At 38.1% G+C, this 22,096-nt stretch overlaps 2 protein-coding genes across 4 annotated transcripts in view; one reads left to right on the top strand and one right to left on the bottom strand.

Moving 5' to 3' along the window:
* Positions 1–1,178: 1,178 nt before the first annotated feature.
* LOC101849414 (tRNA N(3)-methylcytidine methyltransferase METTL6) lies at positions 1,179–11,631 on the bottom strand. 3 transcript variants are annotated; one of them, XM_035972835.1, is made up of 6 exons: positions 11,606–11,631; positions 8,467–8,716; positions 7,195–7,335; positions 4,065–4,235; positions 3,483–3,624; positions 1,179–1,755 (listed from the first exon to the last, which is right to left on the bottom strand). In XM_035972835.1, the coding sequence occupies exons 2-6, from the start codon at positions 8,698–8,700 to the stop codon at positions 1,391–1,393; spliced, it is 1,053 nt and encodes a 350-aa protein (XP_035828728.1). In that variant the 5' UTR covers positions 8,701–8,716; positions 11,606–11,631; the 3' UTR covers positions 1,179–1,390. The 3 variants fall into 3 exon arrangements, with proteins under 3 accessions (XP_035828728.1, XP_005110335.1, XP_035828727.1); XM_005110278.3 differs by lacking the exon at positions 11,606–11,631 and adding an exon at positions 11,463–11,599; XM_035972834.1 differs by lacking the exon at positions 11,606–11,631 and adding an exon at positions 11,493–11,594.
* A 265-nt stretch (positions 11,632–11,896) lies between these two features.
* The window catches only part of LOC101849800 (poly(A) RNA polymerase GLD2), a 17,891-nt gene continuing 7,691 nt past the window's right edge, over positions 11,897–22,096 (top strand). The window contains exons 1-6 of the mRNA XM_005110280.3: positions 11,897–12,090; positions 18,628–18,847; positions 19,076–19,211; positions 20,084–20,198; positions 20,470–20,561; positions 21,294–21,357. Coding sequence (XP_005110337.1) covers positions 18,633–18,847; positions 19,076–19,211; positions 20,084–20,198; positions 20,470–20,561; positions 21,294–21,357 — 622 coding nt within the window. The 5' untranslated portion in view covers positions 11,897–12,090; positions 18,628–18,632. The remainder of the gene's footprint in view (positions 12,091–18,627; positions 18,848–19,075; positions 19,212–20,083; positions 20,199–20,469; positions 20,562–21,293; positions 21,358–22,096) is intronic.

The raw sequence follows: 22,096 nt of genomic DNA on the forward strand, positions 1-22,096 counted from the left end.
TCATTTTTTTCCCCCATTTGTTTGCTCATAACCAGAACACTAGCAATTACCAGTTGTAAAGCAGAGCACTTGATATCCTAACACTTGGCTGAAACTGGATGATGACAAGAAAAACTAGGTCAGAATCTAACCTGAATTGATTACCCTCAGAGCACAGTTGATTATGAACTTGTGAACAAAACTTAAAGGTTTGGGATCCCAATCCGGGAAACGTCAGAATATATTCCTTGTCTTTCCAGTTGTATATACGCTCTGCATTATGTCTGGTGTATCAGCAGCAAAAAAAATGCAGAGCTTCATAAATGGATGTCTTAGAAGGTTACATTTGTAGCGGGGATCAAGTGGTATGATCGAGTCTCAATCATAAATGCTCAACTGTGGGAAAGAACAAGCCAGAGGCCAGTAAAGGAAGACTTACAGGTGAAGAAATGGAAATGGATTGGGCACACCCTGAGGAAACCCCCAACAAGCATCACCAGACATGCTTTGACATGGAATCCACAAGGAAAACGAAAGAAAGGAAGACCAAAAATGACATGGAGGCGAGCCGTACAGGCAAAAATGGAAAAGGCTGGGACATGATGGAAACAGCTAGAAAAGGATGCTCAGGACAGGCTTTGCTGGAGCAATGTCGTTGATGACCTATGCTCCACTAGGAGTTTAAAATGGGCAAAAGAGAGATTGTGTCTAGTGGGGCCATTATCTTCAACAAAAAACCAAGTCAATCCAACCACGGTCTCTTGGCTCTGTTGTCCAATTATATGTGCCTCAGCAAATGAAAAGAACATTACAAATCAGTTTAACACCTTTTTGTTGTTGAAAGGTCAAATATATATATCAGAGTAGGCTAAAAGTGTCAATAAGATTACCATGTTTCAGAACAGTTCATTTTAAAAACATGAACTAAATGGAAGTAAATATTTTGAGGAGATAAAAATATGACTCTGTCACTTTTGATGAATGCAAAGTACATTAATTTGTACAGTCATCTGTGATGCCTTCCAGGTATGGAATCCTTTGGCAAACCATATAAGCTTATATCAAATTACAATAACTGAGTCTGGTATTTTATGACCACAGCCTCCGGAAAGAAAGAATAATCAGCGTGCCAAAGACAAGACTGAAAAGAAGAAGTTACGTAAGAATTATCCCAATGGCATACAACCAAAAAACCCAAGTCTTTACTCAGCACATATTTAATAGAATATTACATGACAACATTAGTGTAACAGCATCAAATGGCATCAACAAAACAGACATCTCTTCTTTTGCATTTCTTCCTTCAGCAAAAGCGTAGTGGACTGTAGCGAGGCTGATACTACAGACATAACAGTTTCTTTTGGAAACAGCAGTATTTATACTTCAGGTAAATCTAAGAGGTAGTTATTTGTCATCTGTCGTCAGCATCAGCATTGCTATGAAGAGTCAAATTTTCCACAACTGAAGAAATGTCTTCTGCTCCTACTGTTCCATTGACTGTAGAGAGACCAGAGCTAGGAGAACAAACAGATAATTTGTCGCTCTCACAACTGTCAGCACACCCAGGGGGACGTGAGCTTTCCATGGAAGTGTTAGAATCACTATGTCTGTCACTGGTCCCTAAAACATCACCAGCACTGGAAGCCTTGCGGTATTTGCCTTGAACAAAAATCCGAGGTACATGGATGCCTTCTTTTTTATTGACCGTGGCTCTCTCGATGTAGCTACTCTGAATCTGCAGGAGACCAGCCTGTGACATTATACTGTTCAGTTTCTCTGGGGGACAAAAAGATAAAAAGCATGCTGTACCATAACAAACCATGTTCAATAGAAAGAAGTACAATAAACAGTTTTAAAAAACCCATTGGAATGAAAAAACCCATTGGAATGAAGATTGTGATGAAAACTGTAGGAAACATGAGATTTCAGTAAATTTCAGAAAAAAAGTTGATTGAAAGGAAAACAGCGTATTGATAGGAAATGTAAACAAGAGAAGGTCAAACTGCTCCAGTAAGCACAACTGACCAGCAACAACAAGGTACGAAATACAAAAATGCTGACAAACAGTTGTCATCTTACAATCATAAGTCTCTTTTGTTTTTCCATTCTGCCATGAGAATAACCGAGACACAATAAAATAACTTAACTTATAAAAACATAATTTTGCTGCTCACTCTTACAATTTCTGAAAAGAGCAATCAATATAAAAAAGAATACTGAAATGAAGAAGGATGGCCAAAAGAACCTAAATCCTGAATAAAATAAACAGCAAGAAATTGGACACATACTGGGGGACATGCATTATTTATTAACAACAACGAAAGTACACAACTAGGTGCCAAATGAGAATTACGGTAGTCTCCGTCTTATGATACCAGTGCTTGGGAGCTCAGAAAATGTGGGATCTTAGGTGAGTGAAATCTTGGCTAAATCATCAAGCCAGTCAGTCACGGTAGGCCCATGATCTGTAAAATGATCTCCCCTCATTTTGAAAAGTACTGGTGTGACCCCTTATAACTTAAAAAAAAAAAAAAAGAGGACCTTAACCTTAATGACCAATCACAGTAGTCTCTTAATTCTGATGAGGCATGTCATTTTCCCTTATCCAATCAAGAGTCTCAAGATCTAGGTTGACCTCATGCTCCTCCCCTTTACCTGTCAAAAATTTATAGATATTTGTATCTCTGAATGAGTTTCCCACTCAGTCGTAATACATTATTGTTTTGTAACTGCACCAATTAAAATTTGGAGAATGAAAGGCAGGTTCATCGAGCAAATTTAGCCGCAGAGCTGAAAGACAAGTGCATGGACAGGGAAGCAAAAGTAGCCACGAGTTCACTATTTGATGTGACCCATCTGATGTGGCCTTGTAGGCCCTACCCATTGAGCCTGTAATAAAAATTCAGGCGGAGAGCTCGAGAGCGAGCGGATGTTCCGGAAAACTAACGCACAGGCGAGTTCCCACCTCAGTGTGATTCTGTCTGGAGCATATATTGTACCCACTTATCAAGTTCGCATTGGAGTTGTAGTTACTTTAATGAGAATGGATGATCTCTAATGTGACAGGCAGTAAAATGATCGTCAATTTTAGCTGCTTGGTTGATCAGGTGTGCGTCCCTGTGTCTTTATTCCGTAATTATGATCTGAAATGCGGGATCTTAGTTGAATTTAGTCCCTTCAAAATGGGACTTAGGGAAGACTTTCGTATTGTAAAAGTTCTTACAACAGCGGGATCTTATGCAAACCAAGATCATAAGTGATGAGATCTTGGGAAGAGACTTTGCATCTGACACATTCCCTAGGAATCTAAATAGCTGGCCAAGACATTGGAAATTTCACTTAGGTACATTTTCAGAATAGACATGTGTTATTTCAACCCACATAAGTAGACCAACCAATTTTGGTGAGTTCTGTGCACACCAGTAAACTGACGTTCCTGCATTATTTATACTTCAACACCCGTCCATTTAAGATATTTAATGCTGAGATGTGACAGAACTTACCAAGGGAAAAATAAAAAGCTCTGGTGCCATCCTGTCTAACATAGAAGTTTTCTGACAATTTGTGCCCTTTGGAGAACCTCAACATGGCATAGTCATACAGTCCATAGTCGCGGATCAGGAGCACTCCTCCTGGTTTGAGGGTCTGCGAAAAAAACAAACAGAAAGAAAAAACATAAATTTATTAAATCGACACTCATCAAAATAATGGAAAAAAAAAACCCTGACATTTTTTCCCCCGTTTAGCAACTTTTATCGAACTTTTGCTTTTGGGTTCAACCCCTCCAGTGTCTAGACAACCAAACTGACAAAACAAAACTGGAAAAAAAAAAGCCCCAGCTAATCAGATGTTTAAAATTCATTAATTCAAATCTACAAATTAACAAAAAAAGGCCCTCATTATTATTTAAAGAAAGAGTGTTTTCCCATTTGCTGAAAACATATTAATACACCCCCCCCCAAAAAAAAACCAAAAAAAAAACAACCCACAAAAAAACCCAACTCCCCCCCCAAAAAAACCCCCCACAACAACAAATAAACTATTTCACAGAGAGGCTGAAGTAAACCACAACAGGTATTACCAACCTTTGCAACATTTTCAATTGCTTGGACCATTTTCTCAGGATGTATGGCAGAGAGGACAAATATGAGAGTTGTTATGTCTACACAGGCAGGGGGCACTGTTGCTGTGATGTCATCTTGGGTGATGTCACAAGGGAATGCTGTGCAGCGATCGCTGTTATAGAGGGGATTGCTCTGTGATATAAAGAAAGTACAATGGTGATGAAAAATCTAAAAATAAATAACCAACCTTGATCCCCATTCTGTTTTTTAGTTGGGTTTTTTTTTTGGTTTTTTTTTGGGGGGGGGTGTATGTGTGTGTGTGTGTGTGTGTGTGTGAGAGCGTGTGTGTGTGTGTGTGTGTGTGTGTGTGTATGTGTGTGTGCGTGTGTGTGTGTGTGTGTGTGTGTGTGTGTGTGTGTGTGTGTGTTTGTTTGTAATTGTTTCTAATGAAAAACAAAAAGGAGAAGCAACACCATTGAGTATGCTCAGAAACAGTGACATTTCTAATTAAGAATATTAAAAATAAGTTAGGAAATTTAAGTGATGACTTGTTTACATTCATTCTTCCAAAACTGGCGCCTGTCATTATAAGAGTAACCAGCATTACAAAATCAGATCATTATTTTACAAGAGAAAGACAAGCCTGATCTAGGTTGAAGGACTTTCATGTTCAGTCAAGAAATATACTATACTTAGAAGAGGGCAAACTCCAATCCCAATCGACCCAAAGAAACTGTGCCTCAGTGCAGCCCGATTTCTGACCCAAAGCACAGCATACGATTGGCATTGCAAATCTTCCCATCACAGCAGTCAGAACTTTGACATTTGGCTCTTCCACTAGTCACTGTCGTTCCCGGGGCAAATTTGCTCTTTAAATATATTCTAAATTGTTAGGAAAACTGGCTACAAAAAAAATTGATACATATGTAAAAATACTTGTCATTTGTTACATCTTAGGACAACACAATAAATATGTCTTAGGACTACACAATAATTTCAGACAAAACAAAACAAAAGAAATATACAGCAAATAAAATCTGGCCACTGACACTGACACATAGATATGAACTTAAGCTTCACTTTGCAATATGTTTATACTGACCTGCCTGGCTTGCTGGTATTCATGCAATGAGGGAAATGTAGCTTCTGAAGGACCTTTTATGAAGCAGAAACAACTGGAACCAATGCTATGTAGATGACAGGCTCTTATTTAATTAAGAAGGCACACAGAACTGAACAAAGAACAATTGAATTTGGAATTTAACATTTTTAAAAAGGTTCAGGCAGACTCAGTAATCAAATGACTCAGCCTCCAAGCTCAGTAATCAAATGACAAAGTAGTCATGATTACAAAGAACGTTGCCAACTTTCGATTGGAGGAAGGATAAGTTAACCATAAACAAAACACTCTCTATTCTATTCTAACAGACCTTTTCCCTTTAAGAGTTATTGAGTTAATTATATTGTTCGAAAAAGAAAAAAAAAGCACATATTTAAAGAACTCTTGGACAGGCAGTTTGCACCATTGCCTTTTGCCCTTTTGATCACCTTGGAGTTTATAATGCACTTGTTAAAGAAGAATTAATTTGCATCTAGCCAGTTATCGTGGGGGGCAGCATGTTCTGTAGATTTAAAAAAGTATTAAAACCACCAGACTTCAGCTTCTAAGACAGCCCCCCCCCCCCCAAAAAGGTAATTAATCTCTTGTCTGGCACAAAAAGCATTCTGAAAAGGAGCTCCTTATTTCTAGTTTATCAACCAAATTGACAAAACAAAACTGGAAAAAAAAAGCCTCAGCTAATCAGATGTTTAGAATTCATTAATTCAAATCTACAAATTAACAAAAAAAAGGCCCTCATTATTATTTAAGGAAAGAGTGTTTTCCCATTTGCTGAAAACATATTAATACACCACCCCCCCCCCCAAAAAAAAAAAAACAACCCACAAAAAAACCCAACTCCCCCCCCAAAAAACAAACAAACAACCCAACAACAAATAAACTATTTCACAGAGAGGCTGAAGTAAACCACAACAGGTATTACCAACCTTTGCAACATTTTTTCAATTGCTTGGACCATTTTCTCAGGATGTATGGCAGAGAGGACAAATATGAGAGTTGTTTTATGTCTACACAGGCAGGGGGCACTGTTGCTGTGATGTCATCTTGGGTGATGTCACAAGGGAATGCTGTGCAGCGATCGCTGTTATAGAGGGGGATTGCTCTGTGATATAAAGAAAAGTCCAATGGTGATGAAAATCCTAAAAATAAATAACCAACCTTGATCCCCATTCTGTTTTTTAGTTGGGTTTTTTTTTTTTTTTGGGGGGGGGGGGGTGTATGTGTGTGTGTGTGAGAGCGTGTGTGTGTGTGTGTGTGTGTGTGTGTGTGTGTGTGCGTGTGTGCGTGCGTGCATGCGTGTGTGTGTGTGTGTGTGTGTGTGTGTGTGTTTGTTTGTAATTGTTTCTAATGAAAAGCAAAAAGGAGAAGCAACACCATTGAGTATGCTCAGAAACAGTGACATTTCTAATTAGGAATATTAAAAATAAGTTAGGAAATTTAAGTGATGACTTGTTTACATTCATTCCTCCAAAACTGGCCTGTCATTATAAGAGTAACCAGCATTACAAAATCAGATCATTATTTTACAAGAGAAAGACAAGCCTGATCTAGGTTGAAGGACTTTCATGTTCAGTCAAGAAACAGTTTTAGCATAACGACAAGGTCTGCTCCACACACTCTGGAATTCTCTTGCTATTCCAGTATCATTCATTATCATACGTGAAGCGTGCTGACAAAATGAGTTACTTCTCGAATTTGAGCCCTATGAAAATAGATACATTATCATGCTTATAGGTTAAGTTTTTACAATTTATAAGCATGAACTAACAAAAGGCATTTAGTACTCAATGACTATAGCATCAATAGAAAACCTAGAAATGTGTCCCTAGTGTCGATTTTTGGCCAATATCAGCTTTTGTAGATTGTGAGAAGTAACTCATTTTGTCAGCACGCCTCACATATATCATGTTACAAACGGGCAGTCTTACGGAGAAAAGAATTCTTGGAAATGAATTATTCCTGTCTACGGTCCATTAAAAAAAAAACCCATTGTAATTACATACAAGTTACCACAGTACAAAGCCTTTTTACCTTCACAAAATCGACAGCTCTTGGAGAGAAGTCACAAGCGTAGAAGTAGGTATGGGGATCCTCTTCTAACAATGGGAACATGAAATTTCCGACCCCACACCCAACTTCAAAAATTACTCTTCGGCGACTTTCTGCATGATCCTGAAAAAGACATGTAAAATTTGTCATTTACGAGTACCCTTTTACACCCCCCCCCCCCCCCTCACCCCTGACACCCGGCATACTGCAAACCCCTCTCATCGCCAGGTTACACCAAAGCACAAAAAGGAGTGACATTTGTAATACTATTTGCTCCTTTAAACTGCTATCTGACATATCATGAGCCCAAGTTGTATGGTCATTCTAAGGCTAATGGTAATTTGCCCAGCAGCACCACCAGCAAACTGGCAGCAAGAAGTACACACTACACACAGCACCCATTTGGTAGCTATGCGGTGGTAATAAGCCTTTTCCCAAACAAGGCTCTGTAGGAAGCCTGACAGCCATCATGTTTTAGGCAAAAGGAAATAGAGCAGCTAATTATAATATTGTCCACCATCATTTCCATTAATGTAATAGTAGTATGTGCTTTTTAAGAGGGACAGCATTGAAACCCTGTTATACCAACATCCCTGCATACCATCAGCTTCATACACGGGCCAATGCTGACAGTATAAACAAGGTTTGACCGAAATGTAAAAGTGAACTTACTACCAAAAGATACCTAAAACACTACTTGCTTATTTCCCTGTGCTCTTAAAAGGCAAATATGAGAGCCCTTAACTTATGTACAGAAAAGGCAAGAAAAAAAAAAAAGGAATATCTACCGATACAAAAAACAAATGCAAGCAAGCACAATCACTGAAAAGTGAACAAAGTGAGATAGAGTAAATTTATGTTCAGGAGTGATAGTAGGTAAAGAACATGAAAAAAAAGTTGAGTGTGGTAACATAGCAGTGTATGACAGTCCAAAAGCCACACTTCTATAAGAAGAAAAGATTTTAACAATTTTAAAAAGGAGCAGAGCACATCAACCCATTGCCATTAATCACCCATAAAAGATGTCATGGAAGAAATCATACAGTAAAAGAGAAACAAAAAGGCTAAAAGGGAGATTATCTATGATTCATGGGAGAAGCAAGGATAAGAATGATCAATGTGATAATGAAGGAACAACTGGGAATGAAGATGGATTAAAATATACACAGCCATCCGTTACAAAAAGAGGCTGAAAAAGAAAAAGCAGGAGGAAATGATCCATACAAAGTTTATCACAATATATAAAGATCATACATCACTGTTATCACAACTGCTTGTCAACTCTTCAAACTCTCTTGTTGTCCAATGTCTGTCTTTGAAGAATTTTGTAGTGTTTCTCTTATAGAAAAGGTCCCAATTCTTCTTGGCCTCTAACTCAAGTTTATTCTGTTTAAAGTCCGAAATGACATTGATGTCTTCCTCCAACTTGGTTCTTTCCTCTTCGCTCAGCTCTCTCACATGAAGTCTTTGGGCCGGACAATCTTCCATCTTTTCTTTGTGGAAACTGCAACGATGAAAAAAAAAAATATAAAAAAACATAGCAAGACATCAAGTAGTACTGTGTGATTTTGAGGAAACATAACTTAATTGACACCTTGAAATGTAAAGACACTGTTCTTGCTAATTGAATACTATGAGGTAAAGGCTGTTTTCTTATACATTTAAGTCCATCCGCAACATTCTCTACATATTCATGATGGCATGCATGCAGTGCAACATAATGATGTCAAATCACCATTCATAATACTTTGATAATTTTTAAATAGGAAAGAGGAGGTCATTGCACCAGACTACGGATAAGTTGTCATTCCACTTTGAGAATCGTGCACTCTTGAGCTATTCATGGTGTTACTATAATATCAAATAGTACTGAATACTTCTAAAATGCATGTTTTATAACCCCTGTTGGCTTCACTTATCACTCTGCCTCATAATCATCAAATGCAAAGTATTGCTGTATTTACCACATGGATTATATCCTGTTTTACTTTTAGGAAGGTTTCACAAAAAATAAAATGAAAACCCACTCTATAATAGAATTGACACAGCACTGAATAACTCAGCCACACTTCGAATAGAGCAGCTGTGAATAGCTCAAAAGTCATGATGAATGTTGAATAGAAAAGTCTTTTTTCTTTTTTTTTGTAAGTGTTTTACAGCGCTCGCAACTGCATAAGGTCATATGAGCGTGCGGGACATATCAAACATTTTCAATTGGTAGGAAATTTTGAATTTTGCCCGGGTGGCAGCCGAAGCCTACTGTTATTGATTTTGGACCACCAAGGGATCTTTAACGTGCGCAACTTGAACACGGTACCTCCGAGATTTTTCGCACTTGTCCGAGAAGGCTAGACATAGATCTTTCCTACAAGACGATCAGTGGTATGGCCGTAAGACAGCAGTAAGGCGCCAAGGAGTATCAGCAGAAAGGCTGAAGAAAGTGTCAGTAGCCCAATGGAAGGGGCAAAGGAGGTGAGGGGGTGGGGGAAGAAAGTTGAGACGAAAGCAAATGACAGAATATTGCAAGAGAGTAGGAAAGAAAGTGAAAGGAGATAATTCTAGAGAAGGAAATTTTTCCCTCGCTACCCGGATTTGAACCCGGAACTTTAGAATGAGAGGCGAACACCTTAACCTCTAGGCCACAAGAGCCCTCCTAGTAAAGTCTAAAAGGCACAGCTCTAATACAAAGGGGAGACATCTGTGTTGCTTAAAACCCTTGAAATTAAAAAACTTTATGTTTTTTAAAGTCGTAAGCTATTTTAACTCTTGATCTCTGAGGGGGGGGGGGGGGGGGGGTCACATGTGTTACTGCAGTTTTATTTTTCATGGAATGGTCCATTAACTCTCGGGCAAGCTACTCCCAGCGGCTTTTGGTCGGAACACACATTCCCTTACGGCGACTTCAACATCAAATTGTTTTTCTGCTTCAATGAAGAACTATCAGAAAAGGTACTTGTTTTGATTAAATCATGACCAATTTAGTGACGTTATATGTCACTTTTAGATTTTGTACCAAAGGAGGGCGAGGGTCTCAGCATGTGACGCAGAGATAACCATCTGGCTTGTTTTAGGGTTCAAAATGAAAGAAGAGAAGCTTGAGGTACAACACTATGGACACTAGACATGTTACGGTCACGTTAAATTCCCAAAGTCTACTATACTAATCCCCGACTCAGACCTTCAAAACTTTGAACTGGGCCTAAAAATGCGCAAACTACCATAATTTTGTCATGAAAAGATGGTATAACAGTGGTTTTCGGTCTTCCATTGTGATTTTGGAAGCCAGTGAGTATAATCTTGATTAGATATATAGATCATGTTTTGGTGATCTTATACTTTAGCATGTTGAATTCCCAAAGTCTATTGATAACCGACTCAGACCTTCAAAACTTTGAACTGGGCCTAAAAATGTGCAAACTACCGTAATTTTGTCATGAACAAATCGTATAACAGTGGTTTTCAGTCTTCCATCATGATTTTGGAAGCCATTGAGTTCATTATATAATCTTGATGACATGACATAGAATTTTGATCCAGATCTGTAAGTGGTCGCTCGTTTCGGAATTGAAGAATTTAACGTGCTACAGTATAAGATCACCCATGTTTTAAAGTGGTTGCTCGTTACGGAAAAGGGAATAAAATCAATTGAAGAATCGAAGTGTGTAAGTAGCTAGACTGCCAGTCTAGCCGTACTTAGATCTAGGTTTGGCCCTATCGACTCAAGCCTGTTAAGTCTAAGTACACACTACAGGTCTCATTCGATCTAGATCTAGACTCTAGTAATTATTCAGGTTCAAATACATGCAAGTCAGTAAGGCACCTTTTGGTTTTGTCTAAAATACAAATACTTTAGGCATTGCAAACTAAAAATTTCATTTACAATTCAGCCATCAATATTATGTACGGCTAGCCTGACAGTCTAGCCGTCCTTAAGTACGGCTAGCCTGGCTGTCTACCCGTACTTAGTACGGCTAGACAAGAAGTCTAGCCGTGCTTAGTCTAGCCGTACTTATCTTAGGCCCTATTAACATTAGAAAACAGGAGGTTTAAAATACATGCACTGTCATTAAGGCACCGGCTAGACTGCCAGTCTAGCCGTCATTAAGTACGGCTTAAGAAGAATTTAACGTGCTAAAGTATACGATCCCCTGCCCCTGTCACTGAAACCCCTTGACTTTAACAAACGAAACTACATTCTAGTCTAGATCTAGATCTAGTTTTATAAGATGTAATAGAGACTGAAGGCCAACCTCTAATAGGAATTTTCTCAGAACTCTCACGCTTCACTCTTTTGTCATAGCCATGTTGTTGTTTTTTGTTTGACGAAAAACTTTCGTTTCGTTGGCCAAGCCTAGGCCTACTTTCTTGATCGATCATTGGAGCAAATTATTACCGTAATTCTGTACTGTCAGGTATCTCACTTTATGTGGGCAGATAATGCCAAAAATATTAGTATCATTATCTTTTTTTTCCTCAAGCCATTCTAAGAAACCTTTTCTGTGGTTTGCTTAGGACACAATGAATGTGTTAGTACTTCATTTTTGCATGGTAAATTTTTACTCTCCATGCATCGTTAGAATAGTAACTAAAAAAGATATAGATCTTGTAAAAACGCCGAGGGGCAGAATATCAAGTGGGCTATACAAAATGGCATACAGGAAATCTAATCGAAAATAATGTTTCATTGGTTGCCTGCCGCTTGTTGCTTGCGTTTGAGTTCAATCGAGTGAAGCGTGTGGGTTCTGAGAAAGAGTGTGCTAACAAAATCAATGGCACTGATGGTGTCCAAAACAAAGATGCTGGACTGAGGCTCTTGTTACATTTGAAGATTGTTTGTCATGTAGATCTAGAGCTGTACTGTAGAGTCAACAATTACAGGTAGATTCTAGATCTAGTCTACAGGGGTACCATTTTGAAGACATTTTTTATGAACGATGATGAATTGAATGCAAAGTTTGTTTTGTTTGTGTGAGGATTCGAAAGTTCTCTGGATTATCATCATTTTATCATTGATTATCGTCAATATTGTGTTGTGTTGTATCGCGATGTGATAGATCTAGTCTAGTGATGGCGGGAGGACTTCCTTAACGAGCGACCACTATGAAACAGTAGAAGTAGAATAGTTATAATAATAAATAGACGGCTAGATCTAGGGTTTAGCTTAGCCCTTAGGCGCCTTAGCAGTTTAAGGGGTAGGAGTATGGGGGTTGGGACTGGGTGAGGGTTAGATATCTAGATGGGAGTGTATACAGACCCGGTAACCGGGAACAAAGTCACAAAGTATAAAGACCCGGTAGGGGAACTCTTTTGTGATTTCTGAAAGTTTCAACGCCCTCTTCGCTCAGGGTAGAGCCATAGATGTACACTACCAAGGCTCTTCTAGAAAGACTAGATATATGGCCTAGGTCTACATCTAGACAGACAGACATAAATCATTGATCTAGTTTCGAGGCTAGCCTAGATTCTAGATCTAGATCTAAATGAAGATTGCGAATGTCTTTTCGATGAACAATCGTTTTCCTCTATTTTGGAGTTGGAGGAATCACAATTTGAAGAAAAGAACAATGCCATAATTTCAATCGAGCAGACACCCTCTTTATTTCTCTGCCACCCCCCCCCCCCCTTCTCTCTCTCTCTTTCTCTCTCTCTCTCTATCTCTCTATCTCTCTCCTCTGTCTCTGTGTATCGCTCGCATTCTCTTTTTCTTTGTTTGTCTCTGTCTTTCTTTCTCCCCACCTATTTCCCATTCTTTCTCTTGTTCCCTCCTGCCAACGGGGGCATGTCATATACATTTTGCTAGCACTTTCCCCTGCTCTCTCTCTCTCTCTCTCTCTCTCTCTCCCTCTCTCCCCCTCTCTCTCTATCTACACGCACACACACACACACACACACACACACACTACCGGGTCTGGGCGCTGAAACTTTCCGAAATCACATAAGAGTTCCACTACCGGGTCTGTATACTTCGTGCCTTTGTTCCCGGTTACCGGGTCTGTATACACTTCGTATCTAGATTCTAAATCTAGAATCTAGATCTAGGTCTCTTCTTTGTCTTTATTGTGTTTGTTAGGGTGGTCGCTCGTTACGGAAGTCCTTCCGGGATGGCAATTGTAGGCCTTTATTATACTTTAGGGTCTACACGGTAACCGGGCACGTAGCCTCAGGGTCTACGTACACGGTAACCGGGCACGTACGGTAGCCTCAGTGTCTACGTACACGGTAACCGGCAACCGGGCGTGTAGTCTCAATGCCATGTACACGGTAACCGGGCGCGTAGCCTCAATATCTACGTCCGTACATGTTAACCGGCAACCGGGCACCTCTCATTATCTACGAACACGGTAAACGGGTATTTAGTTTCGTGGGGGAGGGGGGGCTTCAGCTGGATACACGGTAACCCCCTATTCCGGAGCCCTATACTTCGCGCAGCGCGCACGTTGAATGAACTTAGGTGACCCCAACGATCACTGGTATTCACAATGTGATGCGAAAGTACAGGTTGACTGACCGGTCACGATGTCGAGCCCGACAAGACGCTTGTATAACTTTCTTTTTTTTCCGCAAGTGAAAGCACAGGACAATTATTCAGGGTTGGGTTGATTTAAATCAGTTGATTTTTTAAATTTAAATCAACTTGATTTTTAAAATAAAAATCAGTCATTTAAATCACTTTTTTTTAAAATAATTTTTATTCGGTTTTTACACATTTCAACATTCAGAATTCCTTTCCTTGGTTTCATAAAACAGATATAAAGTTCAGTAGACTAATATAATCATGCTTAAAAGTCTGATTTCCCCCCTTTCACTGTAAAATAATACAGTATATTCAATTTACTTTTTTTTTCATAATTGAGACCAGAGCTGGGTTGATTAAAATCAGTTGATTTTTTTAAAATTTTAATCAATTTGATTTAAAAAATAAAAATCAGTGATTTAAATCACTTTTCAAAATAATGCATTCAGTTTTTATATTTATACTTTCAGAATTCCTTTCCTTGGTTTTATTTTAAACGGATATAAGGTTTCGGAGCGATAAGGTTTAGTAGACTAATATAATCATGCTTAAAAGTCTGCTTTCCCCCCTGTCACTGTAAAATAATACAGTTCTCAATTTACTTTTTTTTCATAATTGAAAACTAGGGTTGGGTTAATATTTAAATCGGGTCGATTTAAATCAGTTGATTTTTTTTTATTTAAATCAACTTGATTTTAAAAATAAAACTCAGTGATTTGAATCACTTTAAAAAAACGAGAGAAAAATGTTTTCTGTTTTTACATCTTTAAACATTCAGAATTCCTTTCCTTGGATTTATAAAACAGATATAAGGTTTAGTAGACTAAAATTGCTCAAAAGTCTGCTTTCCCCCCCTGTCACTTTAAGTAGTAAAATAATACAGTATTCAATTTACTTTTTTTTTCATAATTGAAATTAGTATTTTCTTTTTCTTTTTAGACAAACACAAGCGCGTGCTCACACACACACTGTAATAAAAAATAAAATGCAAGTTTATCTATGCATAATTACACCCCCCCCCCCCCCCCCCCCTTCCTTTTAGACTGACATTTTCTTCATTTTTTGTCTGTAGCCATAATTCGCTGATAGCAGATTAAGGCTTTCTAAAGTTGCAGTTGTTTAAATTGATCATTAGTTAAAATAAAGACAATGCATTTTGAACTAAAAGAACATACTTTTAGCCACCAAAAATCCCAAACTGTGTCGACATTTTTTTAAAAATCAAAAAATTATTTTTAAAATCCGATTTAAATTTAAAAAATCTGATTTAAATCAAAAAAATCGATTTTTTTTATTTTTATCAAAAAAATCACCAACCCTGCGCCCAGACCCGGTAGAAATCTAGTGTGTGTGTAAGAGAGAGGGAGAGAGAGAGGTGCTAGCAATATGTATGACATGCCCCAGTTGGCAGGATGGAACGAGAGAAAGATAGAGTGGGAAATAGGTGGGGAGAAAGAAAGACAGAAACAAACTATGAAAAAGAGAAGGCGAGCGATGCACAGAGGAGAGAGAAATAGAGACTAGAGAGGGTCATGCTCGATTGAAATTATGACATTGTTCTTTTCTTCAAATTGCGATTCCTCCAGTTCTCTAAAACGGAGGAAAAACGATCGTTCATCGAAAAGACATCCGCATTCTTCATTTAGATCTAGATCTAGGCAAGCCGCGAAACTAGATCAAAGATTTATGTCTGTCTGCCTAGATCTAGATCTAGACCTAGGCCATAGATCTAGAAGAGTACCTAGGTCTACCCTGAGCCAAGAGGGCACTGAAACTCTCCGAAATCACAAAAGAGTTCCCCTACCGGGTCTGTTTACTTTGTTGTGACTTTGTTCCCGGTTATCGGGTCTGTATACACTCCCTTATACTATGGCCACCTCTTCTTTTTTTTAAAAGGTACAGTCGGGAGGAGGGGTGGGGTTGAAGGCAACACCGGATGATAAAAACTGAACTTGGAAGCAAATTTTAATATTTAGAATTTTGATTAGGCTATACTAGAGCTTCCTGCTACGGAAAAGCGTGCATTGGTGCAAGCCCTGTGTGGAATTGGGATCCGTCATACTTAATAAGCCTTGTTTTTTAACCAAAAGGTCCGCGTTTCATTGGATGTATGATGAAGATGGGACTGGTCATAAAATGTGTACAATAATGACTGTATTGCTACGGGTCAGCCTGGGAATCGACTCAGAGAAAAAATGATGGGAATCAATTATTCTTTTATATAACAAACACCCTCTCTCTATCTTTTTTCCTGCCCGTCTGTCTCTCTCTCCCTTTTCTCTTTCCTTCTCTCTTTCTCTCGCTCCGTTCTCTCTCTATTTTTCTCTGTCTGTTTCTCCCTCACTCTTTCTCTCTCTCCCTTTCTCTTTCTCTCGCTCTCTCTCTCACATACACTGCCCACAGACAAAATTGCACGCTTTGAACTCGAGAGCGCTGAAACGTTTGTTTACACTCGTTTATCACGGGCCATCACATGCTAACACAAGGTCGCACCCAAGTCTTGCCCAGACCCGAGATAGGACATTTGAAACATCTTGATAGGCTTATACATTTTTGTCATATATATTATCCTAATGCGTTGTTGCGTAAATATGAGAGTTTGTCGTTTTCCCTTACTCTGGCGAACTCTGAGCCAGGGCTCAGTGTAAGGGAAAACGGCGAATGGTCGATCGGTCAAGGATCGCTGTTTCGTTTTCATGAAATGGAACACTTGAAGCAGGCCAAAATATTAAATTTTTAAGTCACTGTCATCACTGAATAAAACCAGCTTACTTAAACTGGCAGTGGATGCTCCGTCTAAACGAAGCTTGAGTGCCAGGAACGTAGCGTCAACAGCGCCTGCAAACTGCATTCAGGGCACTGTGAACGTAGTTGGTAGGCTACGTTCACTACGTAGGCTAAAAGATCTATAGCCTAATAAATTTTTTTATTAAAAGAGTGAAACAAGGCTACATCCATCTCTTTTCCTTGCCTGACATTATTTAGTGATCTCTAGTTTTCTAGCTTTATTTTTACAAAGTGACTAGATGTAAGATCTTATTTCTCTGAAAGCTCGAGAAAATGAACTTGTCCTCTATTATTTCTCTAAACGGTTGCCGTTCTCAGGATTTTTTGGTTATGCCTATTTGGGAGATTTAGCCTTGGCATCATCTTTCATTTTGCCATTCTGCCAGAACTGGGAAGATGCATTTTTTGCATCGAATTCAATTTCTAGAGCTAGAGATTTTTATATTTATATGTTCAGATACTTAAATTGTGGTTCGGGAAACGTTCCCGGACTTTCCACTTTATTTTAAAATGCCTTCAAAAGGTACTGCGGGAAAACAAGACTGCTTGACTTTGGCAGTAATCTATTTTTCATTTCGAAGTGACTATTCCCAGTGACACTGGGGATAGGCACAGGAACAATTCCCAGTGACAACAGAACTCTTTTGCATTAAAAAAATAACCTTTGAATTTTCACTTCGAACTTCGTAACAAAATTGCGATGCAGATGGAAGTGGGCGCCAAGTTCTCCTCCTTCAAAGAGTTTGAAGAGAAATTTGCATCTTTTCAAAAGATCAAGATTCTTGGCTTAGATTCTATTCTAACTTGTACTGTAGACTCTCTTCTCACTTCAGATCAGTTCTTTTGTTCTCTTCTCTTACTTGGGCCTAGACCTGACCATAGCCTAGATCTATCTTGATCAAGATCTTGAAAAAAGAAGAATCGGAAAGGTTTTCCACCTGCCCTGTATCGGGGTCTCCAAAATCCCTTTATTAAATCTAGATCTAAATTACGACTGAATAACAAGCAAGCATAGAATGATCATTCCTTTCTTCAAAAAAAAATTCTTCCACTCACACCATAATCTACTTTAGTTTAGTTGAATCTAGATCTACATTAGATAGTTTAGTATTTTCTAACTTCGTAAACCCTCCCCCAAATATCGTGATTGCCAGGACAGTGCTCGTCTGATGTTTGCGTGTGCCGGACTGACCTTCTCCGTTCAACCTTGTGGATTTGCGGTGTGACGAAATGACTCAGACTGGTCGCCGTCAGTCCCATCTATCACACATTAGTATACGCAGAAGAAATTGGGGCATTCACTTGAAGAAAAAAAATTCCTATATATATCTTTAGTGGTGGTCGAGTTTTTCTGAAGTAAAGGGGGTTGGTCGGTAGTCCTAAACCTGCCGAATGGTACCATGATTTTCCGGCTTACCTTATTCGGAGGGGCCTCTAAACATCTAAGAACCCAAACACCCCCAAATTTCGCAGCTAATTAAGAGAAAGGTCAATTTTCACATCGCAGTCTTTGCACTTCTTGCCAATTTACAATAAATGACTTTCTTTTGAAACTACATAATTATGTGATAAGGTCGAGACTATACAGGTCTTGTGGCATGGCTTGACACACATGGAAATGAATGAGTGAAATACAATCTGATTGGAAAATTATTAATTTACTCACAGCTAGAGGTAGCCTACAGAGAAGTGAGTCTACTGGGAATAACTTATTCAGAGTATGTTTGGAAATATCAACAGCCCTAAAACATTTATTAGTTTTGTCTATATTATTTAGTGTTGTACATGATGAAACTTATTTGAAATACCTGAACAGATGGTTGAAGTGGAAACACCAGGATGATATAGGATTTTTAGAGCAATACGCATGAAGAAATGATGGAGAACTATGATCGCCGATGTCTATTTCAGATTTGACGCTTTATGTTTATGATGATCATAACATGCAATAAAGTTTAAGATGTTGATGTTGTCAACAATCACGATTGGGATGCAAATATATGATCATTTTACTGACTTAACAGTAAACTATGAAAGGAATCTCAGCCTTTTCTGTTTCTCTCATTATCATTCGTTATGACCATAACTTGTGTTTTTGTTTTATTTTTTTTTAGGAGCAATGTTCCCAGCAAGAAACAACTTTGGCTACACAGGTCAGGTCCCAAACCTCGCCAATGGCTTTAGATTTCAGCAGAGATCCCCACTTTTTGGGCATAATATGCCTTTTATTCCACTGTACCATATGCCAGGTTATCAACCTATGGGTGGTATGCCACCTCGGTTTCCAGTACAAATGCCAAGGGGACCTGCACACGCTAATAACAGGGGAAAAAGGTACGTCAGTGTTTTTTGGGTTTTTTTGCTCTTGACATGTTATTCTTACCTTCTTTATGGTTTGTTTATATTTAAAAGATGTTCATGGATTGTAATAATAAATAACCCATCTGTTTAGGCTCCCTGTGTACGTTGCTCTAGGTCTTCCTCTGCCTCTTTCGCCTTCAGTTTTGCAAGGGAGAACTAGATGTTTAAGGCCTTTATGTTTATTTTTTTACCTTCACAAAGGCGCCATGCTCCGTTTGCAAATCCTCAACCATCAAAGAAAGCTCGCACATCAGACTCTCATCTCTCTTTACAAGAAGTGGCCCCAGATGAAGAAGGAAAGCGTTATAAAGTCCCAGTGAGCCAAGGGACAGAGAAGGTGAATGGTGTTGAATAAACTGTTTTGTTTTGTTACAAGTGGGAACAGTGGTGTCTAATAATGTATATTTCTTATTGATTCCTGAAAATGTTTTTTCGCTGTACTAAGCTACTTATTTTTGGTTAATAAAAAGTATAGTGCATTTATGTGATAATGTTTAGCAGTTGTCGAAAGTGGGCTATATAATATGCTTTACAAAAAAAAATGTATGACTTATAATACTGTAAAACTTTATAAGCTTCATTGGGAGTATCCAATGTACGGTACCATTTTTCACATGCTGGAACACTAACATATTGACGAGATCTTTCACTGCCATAGTGATTCATGGGTGAAATACGAAAATTTGTGTAAAGTGTCTTGTTCAAGGACACAACATCGTGCCGGAGGAAGATTTGAGCTAACACCTTTCCAGTTACGAGACCGGCAGCCTAACCGCTGGATTGCCAACGACTGTAGTCATGTTTAAGTAGTTCTGATCTTATTTTATTTATTTATTATAAAGCAATTTTCATAACTTTGGGCTTAGTATTTCTGAACAGCTGACTGATCATTTATTGATGACAAATGGGGGAAAAAAAGAAGGACAAAAACTGTTATTGTGATTCTTTCTGAACCTCTGTCAGACCATAAGATTCTGCTTATTATCTATTTTGAGTGTAAGTTGACAGGTATGCTTGCTAGAATTGACACCTAATCCTTTATGATACCTTTAAGTGAAGAGTGTTTGAGTTGCAGATATAATAAAAGTTGGGCTGGTCTTCATCCTCCCCACAGGTTTCCATTCCAGCAACTTAGTCTCCTGGGGTATTTAGAGGGATGTCATGGGGTCACACTTTTATCTTTATCTTTTTTTTTTTTACTGTTCACAGATTACTGTTGCCATTTGGAATTACTTCCTTAGAGCACAGATGACAGATGAGGACCTCAAGAAAAAAATGAAGCTTCGTAAAAGCCTTCATACAATTTTTGAGGGGGCTTTTCCAGGTTGGTAATTTCAGGATTGTTCTTACAGACTCATGTGACTTCTTGCTACTATGCTTAATTTTTTTGAGAAGCTGGAATGTAATGTACAAATTCAGTTACAAACTTTGAAAAAATGCTGTTTTTAGGAGCAATAGCGTATAAAGGAATCCTTGTTTATTATTAATTGTTATTTTAAAGATGATTCATTTTGACTGCAAATGGGTGATAAGTGGGCTTTCAAAATATTTTATGCTCATTTCACATTTGGTTTAGATGAACATATTGTTCTCAGGTTGTCGCCTATTTATTGTTGGATCTTCAATGACCGGATTTGCTACGAAGTCAAGTGATGTGGACATGTGCTTCATGATCTCAGAAAAAGAGGTTAGTGGGCATAAAACTAATTATTACTGTTGTTTTTGTTTTTAACCTCATTCATCTTAACCCCATCGTGACCTATGTGACGTACACCCTTCGTCATTTTTTTCTTACATGGCAAATGAGCCATTCAGAATTCAAGTCACTTTTTGTATCACCAATAATTCTCAATTTAAATCTGTCTCTTTCACCCTACCCGAAATTTTTTTTAAAAAATCAACAGTTTTACTGTGTTCATTGTATTTGTTATTATGGGGTAGGTATAGCAAACATATGAATGGGTTACAAAACCCTTAATCTGACTATTATTGGACTTTACAAATGTGGATTCTATTGTCAATGTTTCTCAGAGGAATATCTAATAAACAAAATTTTGCATACAACTACTGAAACTGAAAACTGGCTCTGATTATAACTACCTCTCCTTAATTGTTGCACATAACATGCTTTATCTTGATAAAAGGCTGAATGCTGGAAAGGTGTGAAATGCTCTGTCTGTCCATTATTTCTTTTGTTTAAGTGTTATGAACACTGCAATAGGTTCGAGTTGTGGTTTTTTTATAATGGCATTGCTTTAAAAATCTGGATCCTGTCAAAATGTGTGCAAACATATTATTGTCTCATGTTTGTTTAAATATTTTTTCCTAGATTAGATATTGAATTGTTCTTATTAAATATGTTGTTTACAACATACTTCTTCTTTTTGAAGATGTGTTTTGTTTGCCTTTGTCTTTTCAGATTGACCAGAAGGGGGATGCTACTTTCATTCTGAGTTTAATTGCAAAGGCCTTAGGACGTTGCTGTAAGTCTTATTACCTTGAAATTTTGTTATGTATTATTAACTTTATGAGATTATGTGGTCTTTTGTGGGTGAGCCCACATTCAGATTGTCTTTGTTTGTAAGGAGTTTCATACTGCACTATTTTTTTGTTGAATCTTTAACCCCTGAGTGTTGAATGTTAATTTCAGCACACCTGCGTTTTCGGGTTGTGTTTCAATTTTCACTTTATTTAAGTTCTCGTGTGATATCATTCGCTTGTCAATATGTTAGAAATCAACTTTTTTCCACCCGTTGGCCAATTTTTATGAACAGTTTGGATCAACACCTTTATTCTCTTGTTAAAACCCATAAAACATAAACAAAGGCTTTCACACTTTGGAAATCACAAATCTTTGGTGACTGTTTTCTCGCTAAGTTTATCTTTGATACCAGACGACCCCCACTTCTTCTGTCGCTAATATATATTGACTTCTATTGAAGATAGATGTGGATTTAATTTTTTCATCAAAAGCAAGGCAAATCAACAAGCCTTAAGATAATGCCAATAACTCCACATGGCGAAAATTGATGAGCGTCTAATTCCACCGTATTGTTACATGTTTCTGTTTTGTCATACTGAGCTTCAGAGTTATAAGCTTTTAAAATTGTACACTTTATTCTTGGACATCGTATGCCTTTGAAGACTTTATGTAGCTGACATAGCATGTTTCATTCTCATTCTTTGCAAAAGGCCCCAATTTCAAAAATATATATATTGGGG

This window comes from Aplysia californica, unplaced genomic scaffold, assembly GCF_000002075.1.
Source record: "Aplysia californica isolate F4 #8 unplaced genomic scaffold, AplCal3.0 scaffold00871, whole genome shotgun sequence".
NCBI classification, from domain to species: Eukaryota; Metazoa; Mollusca; class Gastropoda; order Aplysiida; family Aplysiidae; genus Aplysia; species Aplysia californica.

Excerpts from the sequence above, each read along its gene's own strand:
- LOC101849414 (XM_035972835.1), bottom strand. The coding sequence starts at position 8,700 with ATGGAAGATTGTCCGGCCCAAAGACTTCATGTGAGAGAGCTGAGCGAA. Across the intron at positions 4,236-7,194 it reads GAGCTGTCGATTTTGTGAAG|AGCAATCCCCTCTATAACAG; the intron begins GTAAAAAGGCTT and ends TTTATATCACAG. Across the intron at positions 3,625-4,064 it reads CAATTGAAAATGTTGCAAAG|ACCCTCAAACCAGGAGGAGT; the intron begins GTTGGTAATACC and ends TTTTTTTCGCAG.